This window comes from Melitaea cinxia, chromosome 2 (genome assembly GCF_905220565.1).
Source record: "Melitaea cinxia chromosome 2, ilMelCinx1.1, whole genome shotgun sequence".
NCBI lineage: Eukaryota > Metazoa > Arthropoda > Insecta > Lepidoptera > Nymphalidae > Melitaea > Melitaea cinxia.
Window position 1 is genome coordinate 1,596,772 of NC_059395.1, and position 22,352 is coordinate 1,619,123.

Consider the following 22,352-nt stretch of genomic DNA (forward strand, 5'->3'; position numbering starts at 1 on the left):
TGGATTCGATCCAGTACTGCGCCAGCACAGCGTGTGAAACGCGATCGTGAAAATTCGATATTTCATAAAAATTCGATATTTATTTCACATCGAAAATTTTTTCGAAGTGTTATTTATATTGTGTTTTTTTTTATCGCACGTGCCGATATGCGATTGTGTTGTGATTGTTTTCGAAATTGAATTTTAGACGGAGTTTGTTTTACGGGAGTTAACAAATATTTGAAATTGATGGGTCCCTCTTTTAATAAAACATCCGTAACATCATTTCGCGTCTAGTATTGAGTGAACGAGTGTAAATATTTTCTAAATAATTAAATCACGCAATAAAACAAATAAAATGATTGTTCAAGTTTAAAATAAATAAACGATTGAAAGAGACCAGACACTGAAGGCAATCAAAGTGACGATTTATCTAAGAGTTCAAAAGTGACTCACTGTAATAAAACCAAAGTACCAAACAAACTATAAAACTATAATTATTTTAAGAGCGCCCTGCAATGAGAGCAAAACTAAAATGGCCGCACCACACTCCACTCCATTTATAAGTCACAATTTGTTTATTTATATTGCTATCTCGCTCTTGCTCCCGATGGCTGACGAGGGAGCAGCGAAGGTGTACGAAGACATCCGAAACTTCGCGAAAGATGAAAAGCGATTGACTCGAGAGTATCATTTGAGGCAGGGAGCTTTGAGAGGGCTGATTGTGAAGCCAGGGAAACAGTATGACCTGCAGCCGGTAGAAATGTTTTTAGGTATACCATATGCAGCGGCTCCGGTCGGGAACTTGCGGTTTATGCCACCAGGTGAGATTTTAGACTATTGACAACCTATTTACTAACACATGTGTACTATAAGACATTTGTATAACCTTTGACCAGTTTCAATGATTCGATCAACTGATTGACAAGCTAACGATCACGGGGTCGATCCCACGCGTGACAAGGGTGAAGTGAACTGTATTTGAAGATAAAGTTAGTAAGGAAAATCTCTTTATGATAAATTTTATTTTCTATGCTTACGTAGCATATAGTAATTGGTACTACATACAATTATGTTAGCATGTTTAGGTATGATAAAAGCTACTTATCATTTGATATTAATGTAACTGAAATAGGAGCTGAAAATATCCTGCACAAAATTTGGAGCAGCCCGACTGGGGAAGTACCTCGACCTTCCAGCAGATCACAGCTAAATAACATGCTTTCAAGCAGTGTTGGGTTAATGTGGTGAGTAAAGTAACCAGAGCTCCTGGGGCGGTTTGGGGGTAGGGTCGGCAACGTGATTGCGATGCTTCTGGTTTTGCTGGCGTCTATAAGCTACGGTGATCTCTTACCATCAAATGAGCCGTACACTTGTTTGCTGATCTAGTTGTGTATTAAAAAAAGCATACTGTTAAGTAGAATACTTATTTGAGAAACCGACCTAATTTAATTAAATTAAATCTATTAAATGCAAACTAATAATTTCATTTATATTCACTCTTCATTGTGTACTTATATTATTATTCAGAAAATATCGTATCGACTTACTCTTATTGCAATCATAATATGGACTTAAATCATACCAAGTTTAATTTTCAAATCCCTCGAGTACTTTCAGCCTGATGTAAGCATCAGGCCCATAATATGTCAGAAACGTTTCTATGGCATCTTGCTTATTTTGTGTGAAAGAACAGTCAGTTACGATCATACGAATCTCGGCTGGAATATTTATTTATTTATTTAACAATTTATGTACACTAGGATAGCAAAAGGAAATAGCTCTTATAAACAATGCTGGTACAAAGGCACTACTTATCCCATGATGGAATCTCTTCCAGTAGTCCTGCCACAGGAAACTTATAAAACAGTCGCAAAATAAGCGTGTACAATCTTAACATATAGATAATAAAATTATAATATAAATACATAATTATACAATATATAAATGCACACATACATAATAATTTATACACACGAAGATACAAATAATACGATACTTACAATATTGACTCGACGAATATTTTAATATTGACTCTTTGGCACTGCGTAGAGATTTGATAGATTTGCTATTTCTTTATAAATTAATAAGAGGAATGATAGAGAGTTTATGTTCGCTAAGTCTTTTCTGATACCGCGCCCCATCTAGGATCCCTCGCAGTACTATGGTACCTCTCTGCCCTCCTCTACAAAAAACGGTATTGGATTCAAATTCACCAGTCTGCCGGCTTTGTAAAATTTTAAAACTCTGGCAGTGATATGGCTGATATCAAATTTGACTCCTACGGAATGTTCTATAGAGATGTATTAAAATCTAATTTATATATATATATATTTTTTTTTTTTTTTTTTTTTTTTTTAATTTTTAAATTTTTGATTTATATTTTAAGTATTGTATTAGGTATAGTAGTATGAACTTGTTATGCATGCTATAAATTCAATTTTTTATTGCCATTGTTTCAGGCAAAAGTGATTTCATTCTTAACATACGTTATTTGATATAGTAATTAATTAAGAAGTAGATATTAGATAGGTTAGGGATATTATTTTTTGTAACGAAATTATGCCGATAAACGGTCAAATTTTGAGCTTAGATGGCCCTTAATCTAAAGGATTCAAGCTCTTTGAAAATTTAAATTATCTTCAACATACAGACCGACCAGTTACAGTTTTATTATACGTATTTTTTTCAATGTATACCTTTATTTATATTATGAGAGAAATAAAAAGGAGCGGAGCCTTCCCATTATACTCCTTTCTAAGAAATATTTCATTTAATATTTTCTCGTTTGCGAGCTTTCTAACGACAACGGGATAGCAGATATTAATAGTTCTTCTTCAGAAGCAACATAATATTATGTTGATTTTACGCATCTACTATGAAATCTTAATAAAATTATTCTTTTCTTTAGATTTCAAACGTCTTTCTTTTTAATATAATGAACAATTGTTAGAATGTACTATTTGCTTTGTATGTCATTGTCACTGTTACGTGGTATGTGTTATGGTCACAAAGCACTTGTGTGATAGTACAAAGCCTTAGTATTTTTTTAAACTATGTTATGATTACTTGTGTTCTGTCACTGTGTGGCTACGCTGGTAAAGAATATAGCCACCCCCTCTCTTCTCGTGGGTGTCGTAAGCGGCGACTAAGAGATAACACAGTTCCGCTACCACCTTGGAACTTATAAAGCCAATTATATTAATATTGGACAACTGCTAGCTTTGAAATACACAAGCCGAAGACGGGCAGCAGAGTCTTCGGTGCAACAAAGCCATCCGCGGTCACCAACCCAGCCTGCCCAGCGTGGTGACTATGAGCAAAACACATGAGTTGGCGCTATTTTTGGCGTGAAATTGTGGAGGCCTGTGTCCAGCAGTGGACTGTGATAGGCTGAAATGATGATGATGATGAAATGATGATTACTTGACACATTTGTTTACTATTAATTTCATTTAAATTTGATACAAAAATATAATTTTTAGAACAATATTGAGGAATTTCTCGAACTTTTTTCATCGCCTCCATTCAAATATTATCACAATACATTTTTGTAATTTAATATTTCACATTTCCTTCTATTATATATCGTCTATAAATAAAAAAATAACAAAGGCGTATGTTTTCTTAAAATTTTTCATTAAATTTTCGTTTTAAATTTCTGTAAAACTCAATGAATACATCTTTTATCTATCAACTCGTAACATGATTTTTTCTCTTAATAATAAAAAAGCCCATATAAGAAAAATTTATGTACAATAAAATTCGGTTTCTCTTAAAAATATTTTTTATTAATGTTTATATAACCGAACATTTAATTTAACAGCTAGTCATTAGCAAAGCATTATCACTCTAATAATTTATATTAAAGATAAATTTGTGGTTAATTGATCAACGAGTAATGTATTGCATATTAAAATTATTAATATGTTAATAAATAACTAATTTTACTGTCCCATTTAGTCCAGTAGATACAGGATTAAATTTATTTTAACTGACTTCCAAAAAAGGAGGAGGTTCTCAATTCGTTTATATTTTTTAAACGTATGTTACTTCAGATTTTAATCTGGGTGGAACGATTTCGATGTCTTTTTTTATCAATATGTCAATATATAATCTAATATATAAAATTCTCGTGTCGCGGTGTTTATAGTTAAACTCCTCCGAAACGGCTTGACCGATTCTCATGTGTTCATGTGTTCAATTTTGTGTGCATATTGGGTAGGTCTGAGAATCGAACAACATCAATTTTTCATACCTCTAAGTTATAGGGGGGGGGATAAGGGGGTTAATAACATATATGGCAAAACAACGTTTGCGGGGTCAGCTAGTCTAATATATAAAATTCTCGTGTCGCGGTATTTGTAGTTAAACTCCTCTGAAACGGCTTGACCGATTCTCATAAAATTTTGTGTGCATATTGGGTAGATCTGAGAATCGAATAACATCTATTTTTCATATCCCTATGTTATAGGGGGGGGGATAAGGGGGTTAATAACATATATGGCAAAACAACGTTTGCGGGGTCAGCTAGTCTAATATATAAAATTCTCGTGTCGCGGTATTTGTAGTTAAACTCCTCTGAAACGGCTTGACCGATTCTCATAAAATTTTGTGTGCATATTGGGTAGATCTGAGAATCGAATAACATCTATTTTTCATATCCCTATGTTATAGGGGGGGGGATAAGGGGGTTAATAACATATATGGCAAAACAACGTTTGCGGGGTCAGCTAGTTTTAATATAAATTTAAATTTATAAATGAAACCTTATATTATCTTACTTCGAATAAAGTAAAAAGAGCCTTCTTAAAAATTCCCGCTCAAACAGCCGAAGTTTATATTGAAAATCAATAAATTATTCAGACAAAGCTGCGAGTAATTGCCACTAGTATAACGTTAAAAATTCTTAAAGATTCAACGAAATATTCCCCGCTTCACATTTACATTTTACGAGTATAAATAGACTAGAATTCATGTGTGGTTTTACTTGCGTTCATTTTTATTCATCAATATATTGCAGATTATCAAAATTGAAGTAAGTGCATATTAAAATATTTATTTATTTTGTAAATTTCTTATAAACATTCCTCGTTTTTCTTTTTAACAAAAAAAAAAAAAAATTTTTTTTCATTGAAATTTGAAAACTAAAACATCTAGAAGTGAATTAAAAATTATTTTATAACAAGAATGCTTTTTTATCATTGAGTGTATTAAGTTATATTTCAAGGGTAAAAAATGAAACATTCAAAATCATTTAAACTTTACAAATAAAGCCGCGAGTATCCACTCGCGGCTATATAGCTAGTGAAATACTATTTCTTTATTTTAAGGATGCAAACTTTTTTTTTTTGAACACAAAGTCATTTTAAAATTAAACAAATATATAATTAATTTGAAATAAGTTCTATAAAAAAATTACCATAAAAACCGTGAGCGTAGAGCTACCCTTTAATATAATTCTGATATGTGTTCTAACTTTTGTTTAACTTAATTTCTATTCCCGCAGACGGAGAAGTTCAATTCTTTCAGAGTCAATATGCGAAGATAAATATACGTGAGAATATTCAAATTTCCTAGCTTTGCATTTATATGTATTGTGAGATGAATCTGTGAAGAATTTATGTATACATTGATTCTGTTCGGAAATAAAAAAGTGTGTGTGTCAGCTCCGACGCACGACTGGAGTTTACTCCCTCAGATCAACTGTCTAAATAGGGACAAAAAAGACTTATGAGTCTAAGTAAAAGATTAATACCATATCAAATTGTAAATAAAAGTATCAAACAGCGCCATCTATTGGAACCCAATAGTGTTAGACAAAAGTATAACGAATCCATTCGTTCAGTAGATTTAACTCTTCATATTTTTTCATACCGGAGGCCTTATATGAAAATCGATTGTTAAAGATTAAACTCCAAAAAATATTCAAATATTGTCATTTTACGAATAATATGTTAGTCACGATACAACCTGCAACATTACAGGGTTGCAACTTTACGTTGCTGCTGTTACTTTTTCCATGTCGGATCATGTCATCTGAGTTTAATCCACCACGCTTCTCCAATGTGTAATTATATTCGTATTTAGTAAATTAATTATGACAAGTATGTAGCTACTACCGATTTGTTTTTAGTGAGGGTCGAGGTACTTCCCCAGGTAAAGGTACTTCCCCAGGTCGAGGTACTTCCCCAGTTTGGCTGCTTCACATTTTGATCAGGATATATTCCGCTGTGCCCTACCTTAGTACAATAATATCTATGCAATAATAAATCTGATTGTCGAACAATGTTAATGTATTTTACTTTTCCTCTTTCGACTGATATACGAGCGAAATTGTATGTATTTATTAAAATAAATTTCCATATGTAAAGTTAATAACGTCGCAGATAAAACAGTAACGTGAAAGAATATTTAAAAAATAAATCACGCTCACTCGACTACGTAAAAAATTCAACCATATATCAAACCAGACAAAATCAACTATTCAGTGTCCGTAGGATGTCACTGATCCGTTACTGGCAGTAACTTTATCTCACTGATTAACCTCTGATATACCTGACGTGATATTCAAATGTATTATTTTAATTATCTTAACATATATGTTGCGGTCTCAAAAGTTGAAATCGCCCTAATGATTGCCAACCTTCGCAAGGAGCGGCACCTTAAGAAGAAGAAGAAGAACATATATGTATTTTTTGTTGGTGTTTTTGTTATCTAACTTTACCTGATCGGTTGGATAGATGTGGTGGAAATTTAGTGTGTAAACTGTAATGGGTTTGTGCGTGGTTTGAAACACAATTGGACGTGATAGGTGGCATTGCTTGATTGCATACCCCCTATTTCAGATAGGACAATGTCTGCTGGCTCTGCTAGCATGTTTTATTCTCTAAAACATTTATTTCTTTCAGTTAGCGCTCCTCCTTGGTCCGGAGTCAAGATGGCAACACACTTCGCTCCAGTTTGCCCTCAGACTTTACCTATCATCAAGAAGGGCAACCCACCATCTTTGGGCAGGCAACACTACCTTCAGAGACTGAAGACCTTCCTTACTCAAGAATCAGAGGACTGCTTGTATCTGAACATCTACGTACCGTACAGAGGTGAGTAGCCTATTAATACTTACTATATATTATACTTAACACTAGAATAAGTATGCGCATAGCTTCCAAAAGTCAGCAATAAACTGGATAATGTGGATAGTTGTGTTCGTTATTGATGAAGCAAGTTTTTTATTAAATTAAATTAAAAAGCATTGACAACATATTCACAAAATAATCGTGTTTGCTCACAAACGAAAATAAAACTAACTTCAATTACATCAATCAATAATACAACGTAGATAAATGAAAACATAGTCAAGTAAATACGCATTATTAGAGACAACTCAAAAACTACTTATCAGGTATCAGTCAAATTTAAATGGGACAACATGTCAATGTGCTGTGTGGCTACGGCACCAAAGAATATAGCCACCCCCTCTCTTTGCCGTGGGTGTCGTAAGAGGCGACTAAGGGATAACAAGGTTCCACTACCACTTTGGAACTTAAGAAACAGACCGATGGCGGGATAACCATCTAACCGCTGGCTTTCGAAACACACAGGCTGAAGACGGGCAGCAGCGTCTTAGGTGCAACAAAGCCAGCCCTGCGGTCATCAACCCGCCTGCCTAGCGTGGTGACTATGGGCAACACACATGAGTTCACGCATTTTTGGCGCGAACTTGTGGAGGCCTATGTCCAGCAGTGGACTGCAATAGGCTGGAATGATGATGATGATGAACATGACAAGCACCGCTATTCGATTACAAAAAAAGAGAATTATCGAAATTGGTGCACCCTCCAAAAAGTTCTGAGGTAACACATAAAAAAAACGAGTATGCTTTAGACCACATGTCTGAAGTAAAACTTCTGCCCAATAGGCCTGCAATGTGTCTTAGATATACGAAACATTACTTGTTATGAAAGAAAGAAAGTAAAGGTGTGCTCGCACCTCTCTCTTGCTCTTTTCGCCTTATACGATCACGCTTTTCGTAACGCTCTCGTTACGCATTCACCAGCTTACTTCCCAAGTTAAGCATGCGTGAAGAAGTTTTATTTCAAAAATGTAGTCGAATTGAGAACCTCCCCCATTTATGAAATCAGTTAAAAATCATACGAAGTCCATCCGGTCAGCAGTCGATCGAAACAAAAACACAAGAGAACATTTCAAAGTTGCAACAATAAAACGCAACATTGCAACTAAAATAATAGTAGCACGAACGTTTTTAGTTAGAATATAAAACGGAAAAGTAATAAAACCGTCCGGGTATGCACATTCTTAGAATAAGGTCAGCGAAAAACTTCGTTTCATTTACTCGCTTAAGTCATTTACGTACTGCGCGTTTTTGAATACGCATACATTGAAGCGTAGAAACATAATACATACACACAACACATACACAAACACACGCACACACTAGAACGAACTCGAACAAAAAATTTCCGTAATAAGAATACGCGTACTATTTCACACACACATGCACACATCGTGATGATGTTGATGCACACGTACAAAGTATGGATGCACGCACCCACTCATACATGCATGCACGCACTCATAAACGCACGCACGCACGCACGCGCGCATGCATTAATTTAATTTATGAATATGTAAGTTATCATTTTTTTTCAAATATTTAAAGAGCTAACGCCAACATCTCTACCGTACCGTTGTGGCATGCCACAGAAACACACAGTACGTACATAGCCTTAGAATTATTTTACATATTAAAGTAAAGCAAAATCATTCTGACATTGATTGACACTATCAACAAAACTCCGCTAACGTTTTTCTAATGAGTAAAAACATTTGAACGTTTGTATTTACTATACTTCTATTAGGCCAGTCTATCTGCTTTCGGTGTACTAGTGCTACATTAATGCCAAAGGTGGGAAACAATGCGAAAATATTGATTCGTAATATTTCTAAATGACTCATTAATTTAACAGGTCAAATGATGACACGTTCCAACAGTCACAGCACTGGTTTGTGGCTGTTGCGCTGGCGTTTGCGAGTTCGATCCCCGCACATGAAAACAGTTTGTATTTTCCATACAGATGTTGGCCGTGGTCTGGGTGTTTGTGCAGTTCTTGTGGGTCTCCCCACCGTGCCTCAGAGAGCACGTAAAGTCGTTGGTTCCAGTTTTTATCATGTACACCTGATGGCGATCGTTACTCATAGTAAGAAATATGTCCACCAACCCGCATTGGAGCAGCGTGGTGGATTAAGCTCTGATCCTTATCCTACATGGGACAAGAAGCCTATGCCCAGCTGTGGGATATTACAGGCTGAAGCGAACTGGTCAATATGACACTAGTATTTGTATAAATTCCAACATATATTTAAATACGGTTATAGTTCTGCTAAATAGTTTACTATTCCACCAAAACAATCTAAAAGCGATACAAGTTAAATTTGTCCACGACCTAGATGTTATTCTGGGTGACAGCTATCATTGGCGACTCTCAAATTTAAACCATAATGACAGATACGATGTTAAGGGAAAGTTTGGAAGTTAATTGAATTATTATTGTTCTAAATATATCTCGCTCGCTCGCTTTGTCTGTAATATCCCACTGTTGGGCATAGGCCTCTTTCCCCATACAGGAGAAGGATCAGAGCTTAATCCATCACGCTGCTCCAACGCGTATATCTTCACGAGTTTCTCAGTATGGGAGTCAGGATCACGTATGTTTGGTCCGCCGGTATGTTAGTGAAGTGCAAGGAACTCTTAACACTCAATGTCTTCTAATGGATGATATCTTGAGTCGAGTACTGGAATACACACAACACAAACTGACAAACACCAAGCCAAGATCATGATATACAGAAACATTTGTATGACCCAAATACATCTGTATGACCCAAATATTTGTCACGCCTGAGGACTAAATTCGCGATAGCAGTGCAACAGTCAGTTCTTGTGACATCGCCAACCATTTGTCTAAATTTATTTTAAACTAGCTTTTGCCCGTGGATTTAGTCGCTTAATTTTAGGAAAAAATGTATACTCTAATTCATTATACATATATTCAATAGCCTATCTCGGTAAATGGACAATGCAACACACGTAAGAAAACAAATAGACAAACTACTTAACTATATAATACTTATATAAAATACGTGATTATTTTTTGTTTAAAAATTTATGACATTTTTAACTGACCCGACAATCACTGCCATTTATGATATAAAAATTTCGCTATGATTTTCGCTATAATGTCAAAAACATAGCAAAAAATATCACTTTGGTACCGTCGTTCAGAAACTACACGCGTATATACGTTTTGGCGGTAAATTCATCATTACAGCCTATACAGTCCACTGCGAGACATAGGCCTCCACAAGTTTACGCCAAAAATAACCTGAACTCATGTGTTTTGCCCATAGTCATCACGCTGGGCAGGCGGGTTGGTGACCGCAGGGATGGCTTTGTCGCACCGAAGACGCTGCTGCGCGTCTTCGGCCTGTGTATTTTAAAGCCAGCAGTTGGATGGTTATCCCGCCACCAGTCGGCTTTTTAAGTTCCAAAGTGGTAGCGGAACTGTGTTATCCCTTAGTCGCCTCTTACGACACCCACGGGAAGAGAGGGGGTGGCTATATTCTTTAGTACCGTAGCCACATAGTACAAAATAAATAAATAAATAGTATAAAAGTAAATTATTATATTTATACTAGCTGACCCCGCAAACGTTGTTTTGCCGTATATTTTATTAAGCTTCTCAATCCCCCCCCCCCTTATAACGTAGGGGAATAAAAAATAGATGTTGGCCGATTCTCAGACTTACCCGATATGCACACGAAATTTCATAATATTTTATTAGCCCTCTTAACCCCCCACCCTACAACTTAAGGGTATGAAAATTGATGTTGTTCGATTCTCAGACTTACCCGAAATGTCATGAGAATCGATCAAGCCGTTTCGGAGGAGTTTAACTACAAACATCGCGACACGAGAATTTCATATATTAGATTACTTATAGATGCATATTTATAAAGAAAAAAAAATTAAACTAATCACTAAGAAATAATTGTGATATAAATCATATCCGCGTGGAATGTTGCCAAGAATGTCATTTAGCCTTTGGATCGCATTACCGACTCTAATTACAAAATGCAAAAGCACTTTTTTCACCAGTCGGGGCCATGAGACGTTGGTTTAATTCTTTTGGTAATTCCTTTGCACTTCAACCCTAAGTGTTTCAACTACCAACTCCTACATGGGCAAAGAGGTCTATGCCCAGTAGTGGGATATTATTATTTGTCACTATTATCTTAAAAGGCGTAGCGTTACTAAAGGCAAGTGTTTATCAATTCATCGATATTATATATTTTTCTCAAATAACAAAATTCATCAAACTCTTAGAATGTCTAAACTTACTTTAAAATTTGTCCAAAATTAACCCATTAAGAACCAAGACATCCATCAATCGTCACTTATTAGAGAACTTTGGCAAATTAATATAGATCTATTTTAAAGTCGCCCTTCAAGATAATTTTAGCAAGATTTTTTTATAAGGAAAAAACTTTTTCGGATTTTATCGCGGTTTATTAAGTTTTTTAGATGCCCGACGTTTCGGATACAGCAACCATGGTCACGGGAGGAGTTATAATGAGTGGCATTCGCGTAAAGATTAAAAAGAATTATTTATTATTTTGACCAAATCAGCAACAAATATATGATTAAAACAAAAAAAAAAGTCATAAGTACCTTATCTCCATGTTTTTGACTACGCAAAGTAAATGCTGGCTGCTTCTTATGATTCTTCTGTTCTTTTTTATTTATTTATTTTTTCCTTATTTTCTTTTTTAAGCGAGTTCAAAAACGAAGAGGTTCTCAGTTTAACCGTATTTTTACGTGTTATCTGATAACCTTTTAAATTTGATCGAGATTTTTTGCGTTACCTCTAATAATACGCATTTAGAAGGATTCTAGTAAGGCTTTAAATTAAGAACCGTCGAATTATCGAAGCTCAAAATTTGACCGTTTATCAGCATAATTCCATTACAAAGAATAAATAAATAAAATAACCCTAAACTGTCTAACTTCAAAATAACGGTTCTTAATCTAAAGCCTAGCCAAGCCTGTAAAATTCCACTGCTGGACATAGGCTTCTTTCCCCATGCAGGGAAGGATCAAAGCTTGATCCACCACGCTGCTCAAATGACAGTTGGCGGATATATTCCTTACTATGAGTAACGATTGCTATCAGGATAGTAATACGCATTTACGTGACTTTATTTTCAACACGTTTATTTAATTATTTATTTATTTATTCTTAATGTACACCAAAATACAGACACATATAAAGAAAGATACAATACAAGATGTACAAAGGCGACCTTATCGCTAAATAGCGATTTCTTCCAGATAACCTTTGGGTACTGGACACGGTACAGTAGCAGCGGTTAGAAGTGTGCACAAATTAAGGAGGAAAAATCAATAATAAATAGGTAAAAACTACGATATGATACGTTGCATTACTCTGACAGAAAACACAATTTTTATCTATCTCATGTTAAAAAAAAATCTTTAAACATTACCCTGTAAACTTAGAAGAAGCTTGTGCTTGACAAAAATGATATAATTAACAAAGTTATGCGTCTCATTTGAGTAGCTAAATAGGCAATCCAAGTTTTGTGAATGATCCGTTAACAATTGATGAAGTTATAAAACTTTTTAGACGATAACCTTCCAAAATTGTTATTTCAGATTGAAGATACAGTTTGACATTGAATACTTTTTGGCAATATATTGACAAAATTTGAAAAAGGCTATGTTTCGTTATATGGATAATTTAAAATTTGTTCAAATAACAAAAGGAAATAAACAGACAATTATGTAGAAATTTCAGAATATGTATAAATAAAAATGTAAAAATTCATATCACGTTAGCCGTAATTAAATAATCAAAACATTAAAAAACTTATTATTATTATTTTTTTTTGTTTGCATATTAAGGTTAACGATTTTCAGAAAAACCTAAATTAGAACGGCAGTAACACATAATTGACTGACTTTAATTACATCGACAAGTAATACAACGTAGGTAGACGAAAAAATACTCAAGTAAATACGCATCATTAGAAATAACTCAAAAAGTAATAATCAGTTTTGATAAAATTTAAACAGAACAACGTGACATACACTAGCTTTCCGTTAGACAAAAGAATCATCGATATCAGTCTACCATTAAAAAGTTATGGATAACATAAAAAAATACAGTCAAATTGAGGGTCACCTGCTTTTATTGAAGTCTGTTAAAATTTATTTACTTACAACAGTATACTGCAGTAAAATACGAGAAGGGCTATTAAGGACGCTATCACATTTTTCTACAAATATCAGTGTTTTTCACGTACCATTTTAATTAATTAGGAGTCACCCTGAGAGGATATCTTGGTTTCAAATGAAAGATAATATATTCATCTCCGAGTGAGACCATAAAAATTCTATAGCCCCATACAAACTTTTCACACAAATACAGTTTAACCATCACAGAAATCGCAAAAAATTAAAAAAAGACGGGTCTGAATTGGAACCATTATAGCCTAAATACACTGCACTAAGAAAAATAAATACACTAAGAAATTGTTGCTTATTTAGTCCTCTATGCGTAGCGCTAGATATTTTATATAAAAATAAATAATATTTCCATTTATGAGAAAAATAAGAAACGCTCTCAAATTTCTTCATACATTTTTTACAAGTGAACCATCGTCGTTCGTCATTCCGCGCCGAAACGCGCTCATGGAAGCACGGCTGTATCGCTTCAGCGCAAGTAATAATTACGTAAAAAATGAGTTTTTTGTGTGTACTGTGCTTGGACGAAATTGATACTTCAAAATCGATTATCTTTGCTATGCATCTGGTTTATATATAATAATCAATAATAATAAGTAATCTTTGCATTTGTCTTCTTTTCAACCGACTTCAAAAAAAGGAGGAGGTTACTCAATTCGACCGTATATATATATATATATATATATATATATATATATATATATATATATATATATTTAATGTATGTTCGGAGATAACTTTTTCGTTTATGAACCGATTTTGATAATTCTTTTTTTGTTGGAAAGGAGATATCCCTAGTTTGGTACTATGATAAGGAAACTAGGATCTGATGATGGGATCCCAGAGAAATCGAGGGAAACTTTCAAAAATCGTACGGGTGACTAGTAAATTTAATCATGTTTTCATTAAGTACTATAAAGCACTACTATTTAATAAAGGTCTGGAGTCGATCTGATTGATGATGGAGAAGAAAGATAGTCGAGGGAACTCTTCAACAATTTATAGCAATTACCTGCTTTTTGATCTTAATTCGTTTCTATTGATGAGAACTTTGCACCTATATTAGTTATAAGTGCCATTACAGTCTGATGATGGAGACAAAAGATAGTCGAGGGAACTCTTTAACGATTTATAGCAATTACCTGCTGTTTGAACTTAATTCGTTTCTATCGATGAGAACTTTGCACCTATATGAGTTACAAGTGCCATTACAGTCTGATGATGGAGACGAAAGATATTCGAGGAATTACCTGCTGTGTGGTCATCTGTGTCACAGGACCAGGTTTGATGATGGAGCCCATAAACACTCGAGGGAATTTCTCAACAATTTACAGCAGTTACCTTTTGCTGTTTGACGACCGCTTTGATATAATGGTGCATGTGCCGCGTCGGCGGCGCCTAAACACTGACGGTCGCGGGTTCAATTCCCGCTTGGAGTGGATATTTATGTTTATACAAATATTTATTTTCAGTCTAGTTGTTAATCCTTGTGGTTTTCCCAACCTAGCCTCGGAGAACACGCTAGGCTGTCAGTCCCGGTTGTTATTACGTGCACCTGATAGCGAACTTTACTCATAGTATGTCGACGCGTTAGCGCAGCGGTCACAGCACTGGCTGTTGCGCTGGCGTTAGTGGGTTCAATCTCCGCGCAGGACAGACATTTGTATTGGCCATATAAGATGTTTGTCATGATCTGGGTGTTTGTGCTTGTGTATTGTGTATGTTTCCGGACCCCCGACACAAGAGAAAAAGCATCCGTGTTAGATCTACCCATCACTACAAATTGTAAAATAAAATAATTTTTACAAAAAAAAACCGACTTCTAACAGGAAACTAAAAAGTGAAAAATAAACTTACTTAGTACAAAGTAATTCGTATTTTGATTTAGTTAATCAGAAATGATTAAATAAATATTTTATAATATTGAAGAAGTTTCCTGTTTGAAGTCGGTTTTTTTTTTGTTAAAAATTATTTTATTTTAAATTTACATTCATCATCATCATCATTGTTCCGTTTGCAGAGTTATAAAATAAATAAATTTCTAAAATAGAAGCAGCCTATGTTACTCCTTATTGCATAAGATATATCCCAGTGAAAGTACCGTCAAAATCGGTCCACCCGTTTCAGAGATTAGCCGGAACATACCGACAGACAGACAGACAAAAATTGGAAAAATGTTATTTTGGTATATGGACCGTGTATACATCCGTATGCATTTAGTAAAAAGCAGTATTTTAATATAACTAAAGGACACTCCAATTTTATTTATTTGTATAGATTGTTTACGTAAAATATGTTATGTTTATATTATTATAATGTTAAAACTATAATAATATAACTTAAAATTGTATGTGATTTTGAATTATAAAAATAAGCGTATTATTATCTATTATATTTTATTGTATAGTACGACGAACGAGTAGTAGATACCCTGACGCCTTAAGACATCGTCATAAACAGAGTAGGGGAGAGGTTCCGTGAATAGTAGGTACTTAGTAACAGTTACCAAGTTCGACTTTAAACTTACAACTAAATTTACAAATCAATACCAGTAAAATTAAAAATTAATACTTTCAAGTACCAAGATTAGTTACGTCGGTACAAAATCGAGCAGATAGCGGTATCAATGTGTGCGTACGCGTAATGTTATTGTGTTGCGATTTAAATACCTAAACTTGAGCGAGTGAAAAATGTGATAGCGCCCTTAACTACTGTATACAAGAATGGAATAAAAAATAAACTTGAGCTGAAAACTTATTGACTAAAACCCGATAGAACTAGTTCGAACTGCTTCAAACCAGATTAGTATCACGATTTTATTTCTGGTGTTAAGAATTTGGACACTCAACGGACGGAAGTTCTATTATTAGACACGAAACGAGTTCAGCTGATTCTAAAGTTTACTTGTGGGCTTTTAATGAATTGACGATAAATGAGATGTTTTTTTTTCCTAAACATGTAAATAATATTATGTTTAATTGAAACTTATTTATAATTGATATATGAGCAAAAATATTGTATGTAAGTGTATGAATAGTATACGAATATAGAGATGAGTATATTGTATATACATAACGTAAAAATGACAGTAGTAATAGACTATAATATAATATAGTCAGTTAAAATGAAAAATCATTAAAATTCATCACTCATCATCATATCATATCATCATATTGCTCTGTGGTTAAGGCATTAAGAATATAGCCACCCCCTCTCATCCCGTGGGTGTCGTAAGAGGCGACTAAGGGATAACACAGTTCCACGAATACCTAGGAACTAAAAAAGCCGACTGATGGCGGGATAACCATCCAATTGCTGGCTTTAAATACACTGGCCGAAGACGGGCAGCAGCGTCTTTGATGAGACAAAGCCAGCTATGCGGTCACCAACTCGCGTGCCCAGCGTGGTGACTATGGGCAAAACACATGAGTTCACACCATTTTTGGTGCGAGCTTGTGGAGGCCTATGTCCAGCAGTGGACCGTATTAGGCTGAGCTGATGAGGAAAAGTATTCAAATACTTCATTACATTATAAGTATTTTTTATTATTATTTCAGGTTATATCTGTTGATTTATGCAATTGTCTAAAAATTAGACTTTGTTGTAGGTGTCCATCACGAGGATGTGATAGGTACAGATTTACTTCACTTTTCTCATTTCTTATATTTAAATGAGGTGGATTTTTTATTTCAATTAAAAAAAAGACTCAAAACTACACAAAATCGAAAAAAAAGCGATCCAACAATAATCAGAAAAACAAATTATAAAATTTAAAATTTATTAATTTCGTTGTTTTTTTTTTCTTTTTTTTTAATTCTACACAGTAAATGGTGTTACTAAAAATTAAATTAACCGAAATTTTCAATGTTGTAAACAATCTCTCTTTATATTTTAATAAAAACAATTTACGAAGTACGAAAACTAAGATAACTACGATATACTTTGTAATAAAAGATAAATTCAAATTTATAAAAGAATTTTCCATTTAAAAGCGGTTTATTTTAAATATACCACGAAATAAATTTTAAAATACGATACGAAGGACTCGAGCCAAAACGTCTGTCAGAAAATTACCGATTTTATTTTGAGAATATTATTCATTTAACGTATATATTAAATGTAAGATTAAATTTATTTACATACTAGCTGCCCGGACAGACTTCGTGCTGTCAAAAATTTATAGTATTTTTTTTATTACTAAAACCTTCCGTGGGCCAAAAATAAATTAACCGAATTGGTCGAGCCATTCTTGAGCTATGCGCTAGCAACATTTATTTTTATTTATGTAGATATATTGTTAAATTTTAATATTATAGTTGTACTCTCTTACTTCTTAACTGATTCAGAATTGGAGTGTACTTGTACCCTCTTATGTATATATATTTTGATACTATTAATATCTTTTTTTACGCCTAGGACGGTAAACAAGGATACGATGCTAATGATAAGATTGAAGGCAGGATATTTCCTGCTGATGCCTATCTCAATAAAAGCCTGCTTTAGAAACTTATTTAAGCCGACAATTTTTTTGAAGTGTAACTTCTTCAGACGTATGAGGGTAAAATTTTTAGGGATCAAATTTTTAAACATCCCTACCACGTCGAATACACCGCGACCGATCACCGAAGTTAAGCAAGGCCAGGCGCGGTCAGTACTTGGATGGGTGAGCGCCTGGGAACACCGCGTGACGTTGGCTTTTTGTTTCTTTTTTTCAATTTGTTTTTTTTTTATCAGTTTTTTTTTTAATTAGTTTGCCAAAGAAGTTTCACTTCTGACATATGTACTTTGTACGAACGCAATTTTTGGCCTACTACTCAAAACCATTCATAATTTGTGTCAGTAACATAATAACTCAAATGGGATAAGACATAGTAGAAAATTTCCTGCTCAAAATCTAGAGCAGCCCGACTGGACCTGCACCTCGAACTTACAGAAAACACAGCTAAATAATACTGATTTCAAGCTGTGTTGTATTCCTGTGGTGAGTAAGGTGACCAGAGCTCCTGTGGGAGATTGGAGGTACGGTCGGTAACACGCTTGCGATGTTTCTGGTGTTGCAGACGTCTATCAGTTACGGTAATCGCTTACCATTAGTTAAACCGTACGCTTGTATGTCGACCTAGTTGAGTACATAAAAAAAATTAAATCAAATGAATTTTATAATAAAATGTTCCAAACATATATTTCATAAAATTATTCCGTTACATTTTAATATTAAAGCTGTTAGAAAAATTTATTACTTTCATTCGTTCCCATTAAATTTAAAATAGTCAGCTTAACACCGTACAATGCTTAAAACCGGTAGCCATTGTTCGCCTATTTCCTTCGCCTTTGTTTATGTAATATTAAGCGTGATTTTCAAACGATTAAAGCTAACTAAACAATATTTATTATCTATGTATTACAGTTTTGATAGACAGATACATTAACTGTTGGTGTGTAATCGAAATTTTTGTTTGTTAAAAAATGATTCAGTTAGGTTATCTTCCGTATATCGTAGACACAAGACCGCGTACATTTAGCTTGTAATGAACGTAAGTAAACAAGCTTTATAATGCTTTCATAATCATATATATATATATTAATACGCTAAGGCTAAAATGTTTGCCTTCCCTTTTTAGGAAAAACCTCAAAATTACTCCGCACAAATTGTATATCATTTTATAGATAATTACTTGCTCTACCGGCATCAACAACAACAAAAAAATATTATTGCTTTGAAATTTAATTTCTATTTTTTTTTTTAATTTTTAAAATTTTAATTTTGGAACAAACGTCAATATGGTTGACGGTCGATAATTTTTTTACTTATTTAGTGCGAGTTATTCGCACGGGTGTTGCTAGTCCCTTGTAAACGAATTACAATCTAAACAACGTTTTTTTTAATTTATTATGTAACTAGCTGTGCTCGCGACTTCGTCCGCGTGGAGTATACTGAATATGAAAATTGTTTGAGTAATAACCTTCACCTATAAAATTTGATTTTAGATTATAATCGTCTATAACTCCATATTTTCTAGTGCTCATTTAAATCTGTAAACGGCAATTTTACTGTCCATTGAACGTCCAATTTGGATAACTCAATCACCTAATTTTATAGTAATACTTAAAAAATCGGAACAACCTAATATTTTTATTAAATATTTCAACAATAAATATCATTAATGGAAGTAAATTGAGAGACTACATAGCGTTTTATAGGAACTTTTTCTTATCTATGTATCAGAATAGTTTTCAATGGTCAATCAACAATTCTTAAAAAAATAAAAAATAGAAAAAGTTACAATGCGTATATTACACAAATGTTTTAAAAACTGAAATCGTAATACGCGAAGTCGTGAATACTTAAATATTTTGTCGTCTAGACACTTACGTCATTAAGCATATCTCATTGTAGAGCTTGATCACCATAATAAAGAAACGCCATGATTATTTTCGTGCTAAAAAAGTGTGTGTGTACTTATGTTGGTATGTAAGAAGTTATACTTCATTTCAAGCGATAAGTTATTAAGGTGTAACCTCTTCATTCTTATGGTATAACAGCTTTCAATAGTCCTAAAGTTTCCTACCTATTTGTATATGGAATTATTTAATTTTGTTTGTTTTTTTGTTTAGTTTTTTTTGTCTCTAAATAATTTGAAAATTTTCAATATGATTTGTAATTATGTGAATCTTGTAGAGTAACGTACCTTAAAGTAGAACTCACTTTGATAGCTTAATTTATTTCTTTGTAAAAAACTACTTTAGACTTCAAAGGGTCACATGTACGACGGGATCCTCCCACTAGTTGCAAGGGCGTTAGACAGTCCTAAATGCTTTAGAGATTTGGGATGCAATAAATTCATTCTTTAATATATAGTCAAAAATTAAATTTAAATATATTGATATTCCAATTTCGAAAATTTGAATATTTATATGAGTACTAGCTGTGCCCGCGGCTTCGCCCGCGTTGAAATTAGTGTGTCACAAAGTTTTGCCGGCAAAATTCCAGTGAAACTCTCATCAAAATCGGCTTAGCCGTTCCGTAAACCTTCCTCTTGCCAATGGTGGAGCCCTCTACAATGGTGAAACCGCATGAAAATCCGTTCAGTAAATTTTGAGCGAATCGATCACACACTTTTGGGGACTTTGTTTATAATACACTAACTGTTGCCCGCGATTACGTCCTAGTGGTTATGAAGATATGTATTACTATTGATGATGATGATTGATTGATGTTTAACGCAAATTATTTTTTTTATTTCAGTCACTTGAAATGCTTATCAAACTGAGTAACTTTTTAAAAGGCACAATTTAGTATAATTTAATAGTTATTTTTATAAAACCTCTCTATACACCACATTTTTAGTTTTATTTTCAGGCTGCAGGATAAATAACCTATCAGGCGAACTCATAGCTGCTGTATATGTTTCATACAAACTATCAACCCCAATTAAACCCCCTTAGCGATGGAATATCGTAAAATTCGTTCTTAGCGGACGTCTGCTAACTATAATCTACATCCCTGCCAAACATTATCTTTGTCCAACCTGGATGGATAGACTATCCAGCGGTTTTTGAGTTCTCGTGATGAGTGAGTCAGTGACCTTTCTCTTTTATATATATATATAGATTACGATGCATTATTTGGACACCTCCTCACCATCTATAGAGCATATATTTTAAATTTCAAGTCTTTTACTTCAAAAACATAAAACTTTCATACAAACTTCCGACCCCCGTTTTATCACCTTAGGAGTCGGTTTTCGTAAAATCAGTTCTTAGCGGATGTCGCTCTATAAGGAGCCTTCCTGCAAAGTTTCAAGTTTGTAGCTATTATAGTTTCGGAGATTTCGCGATGAGTGAGTCAGCCTACCATCCCCCGTTTTAACCCCAAAAGGGAGTTAATTTCTAAAGATACATTATTTTGACACCTTTTCACCATCTATAGAGCTTACATTTTAAATTTCAAATCTCTTACTTCAAAAACATAGGACTTTCATACAAAGCTCCAACCCCCGTTTTACCCCTTTAAGGGTCGAGTTACGTTAAATCAGTTCTTAGCATATGACTACGCTTTATATGGAACCTACCTGCCAAATTTCAAATTTGTAGCTGTTATAGTTTCGGATATTTCGTGATGAGTGGGTCAACCTACCATCCTCCGTTTTAACTCCAAAAGGGAGTTGATTTCTAAAGATACATTATATGGACACCTTCTCACCATCTATAGAGCATACGTTTTAAATTTCAAATCTCTTACTTCAAAAATATAGGACTTTCATACAAACTTCCAACCCCGTTTTATCCCCTTAGAGGTCGAATTTCATAAAATCCGTTCTTAGTTGATGTCTACGACCTATAAGGAACCTATCTGCCAAATTTCAAGTTTTAATTGTTATATTTTCAGAGATTTCGTGATGAGTGAGTCAACCTACCATCCCCCGTTTGAACCCCAAAAGGGAGTTGATTTCTAAAGATACATTATTTGGACACCTTTTCATCATCTATAGAGCATACGTTGTAAATTTCAAGTCTCTTACTTCTAAAACATAGGACTTTCATACAAACTTCCAACCCCCGTTTTACCCCCTTAGGGGTCGAGTTTCGTCAGATCCATTCTTAGCAGTAGTTTACGCCCTATAAGGAGCCTACCTGCTAAATTTCAAGTATGTAAGTATTATAGTTTCGGAGATTTCGTGATGAGTGAGTCAACGTAACATCCCCTGTTTTAACCCCAAAAGGGAGTTGATTTCTAAAGATACATTATTTGAACACCTTGTTATCATCTATAGAGCATACATTTTAAATTTCAAATCTCTTACTTCAAAAACATAGGACTTTCATACAAACTTCCAACCCCCGTTTTACCCCCTTAGGAGTCGAGTTTCGTAAAATCCGTTCTTAGCGGATGTTTACGCCCTATAAGGAGCCTTCCTGCCAAATTTCAAGTTTGTAGGTGTTATAGTTTCGGAGATTTCGTGATCAGTGAGTCAACCTACCATCCCCCGTTTTAACCCCAAAAAGGGGTTGATTTCTAAAGATACAT

The 22,352-nt window shown here is 34.1% G+C and overlaps 1 protein-coding gene across 1 annotated transcript in view; it reads left to right on the top strand.

The window, feature by feature from the left end:
- Positions 1-514: 514 nt before the first annotated feature.
- Positions 515-22,352, top strand: part of LOC123662829 — a 40,159-nt gene continuing 18,321 nt past the window's right edge. Inside the window, exons 1-2 of the mRNA XM_045597625.1 lie at positions 515-803; positions 6,891-7,082. Of these exons, the coding sequence (XP_045453581.1) occupies positions 515-803; positions 6,891-7,082 (481 nt within the window). The remainder of the gene's footprint in view (positions 804-6,890; positions 7,083-22,352) is intronic.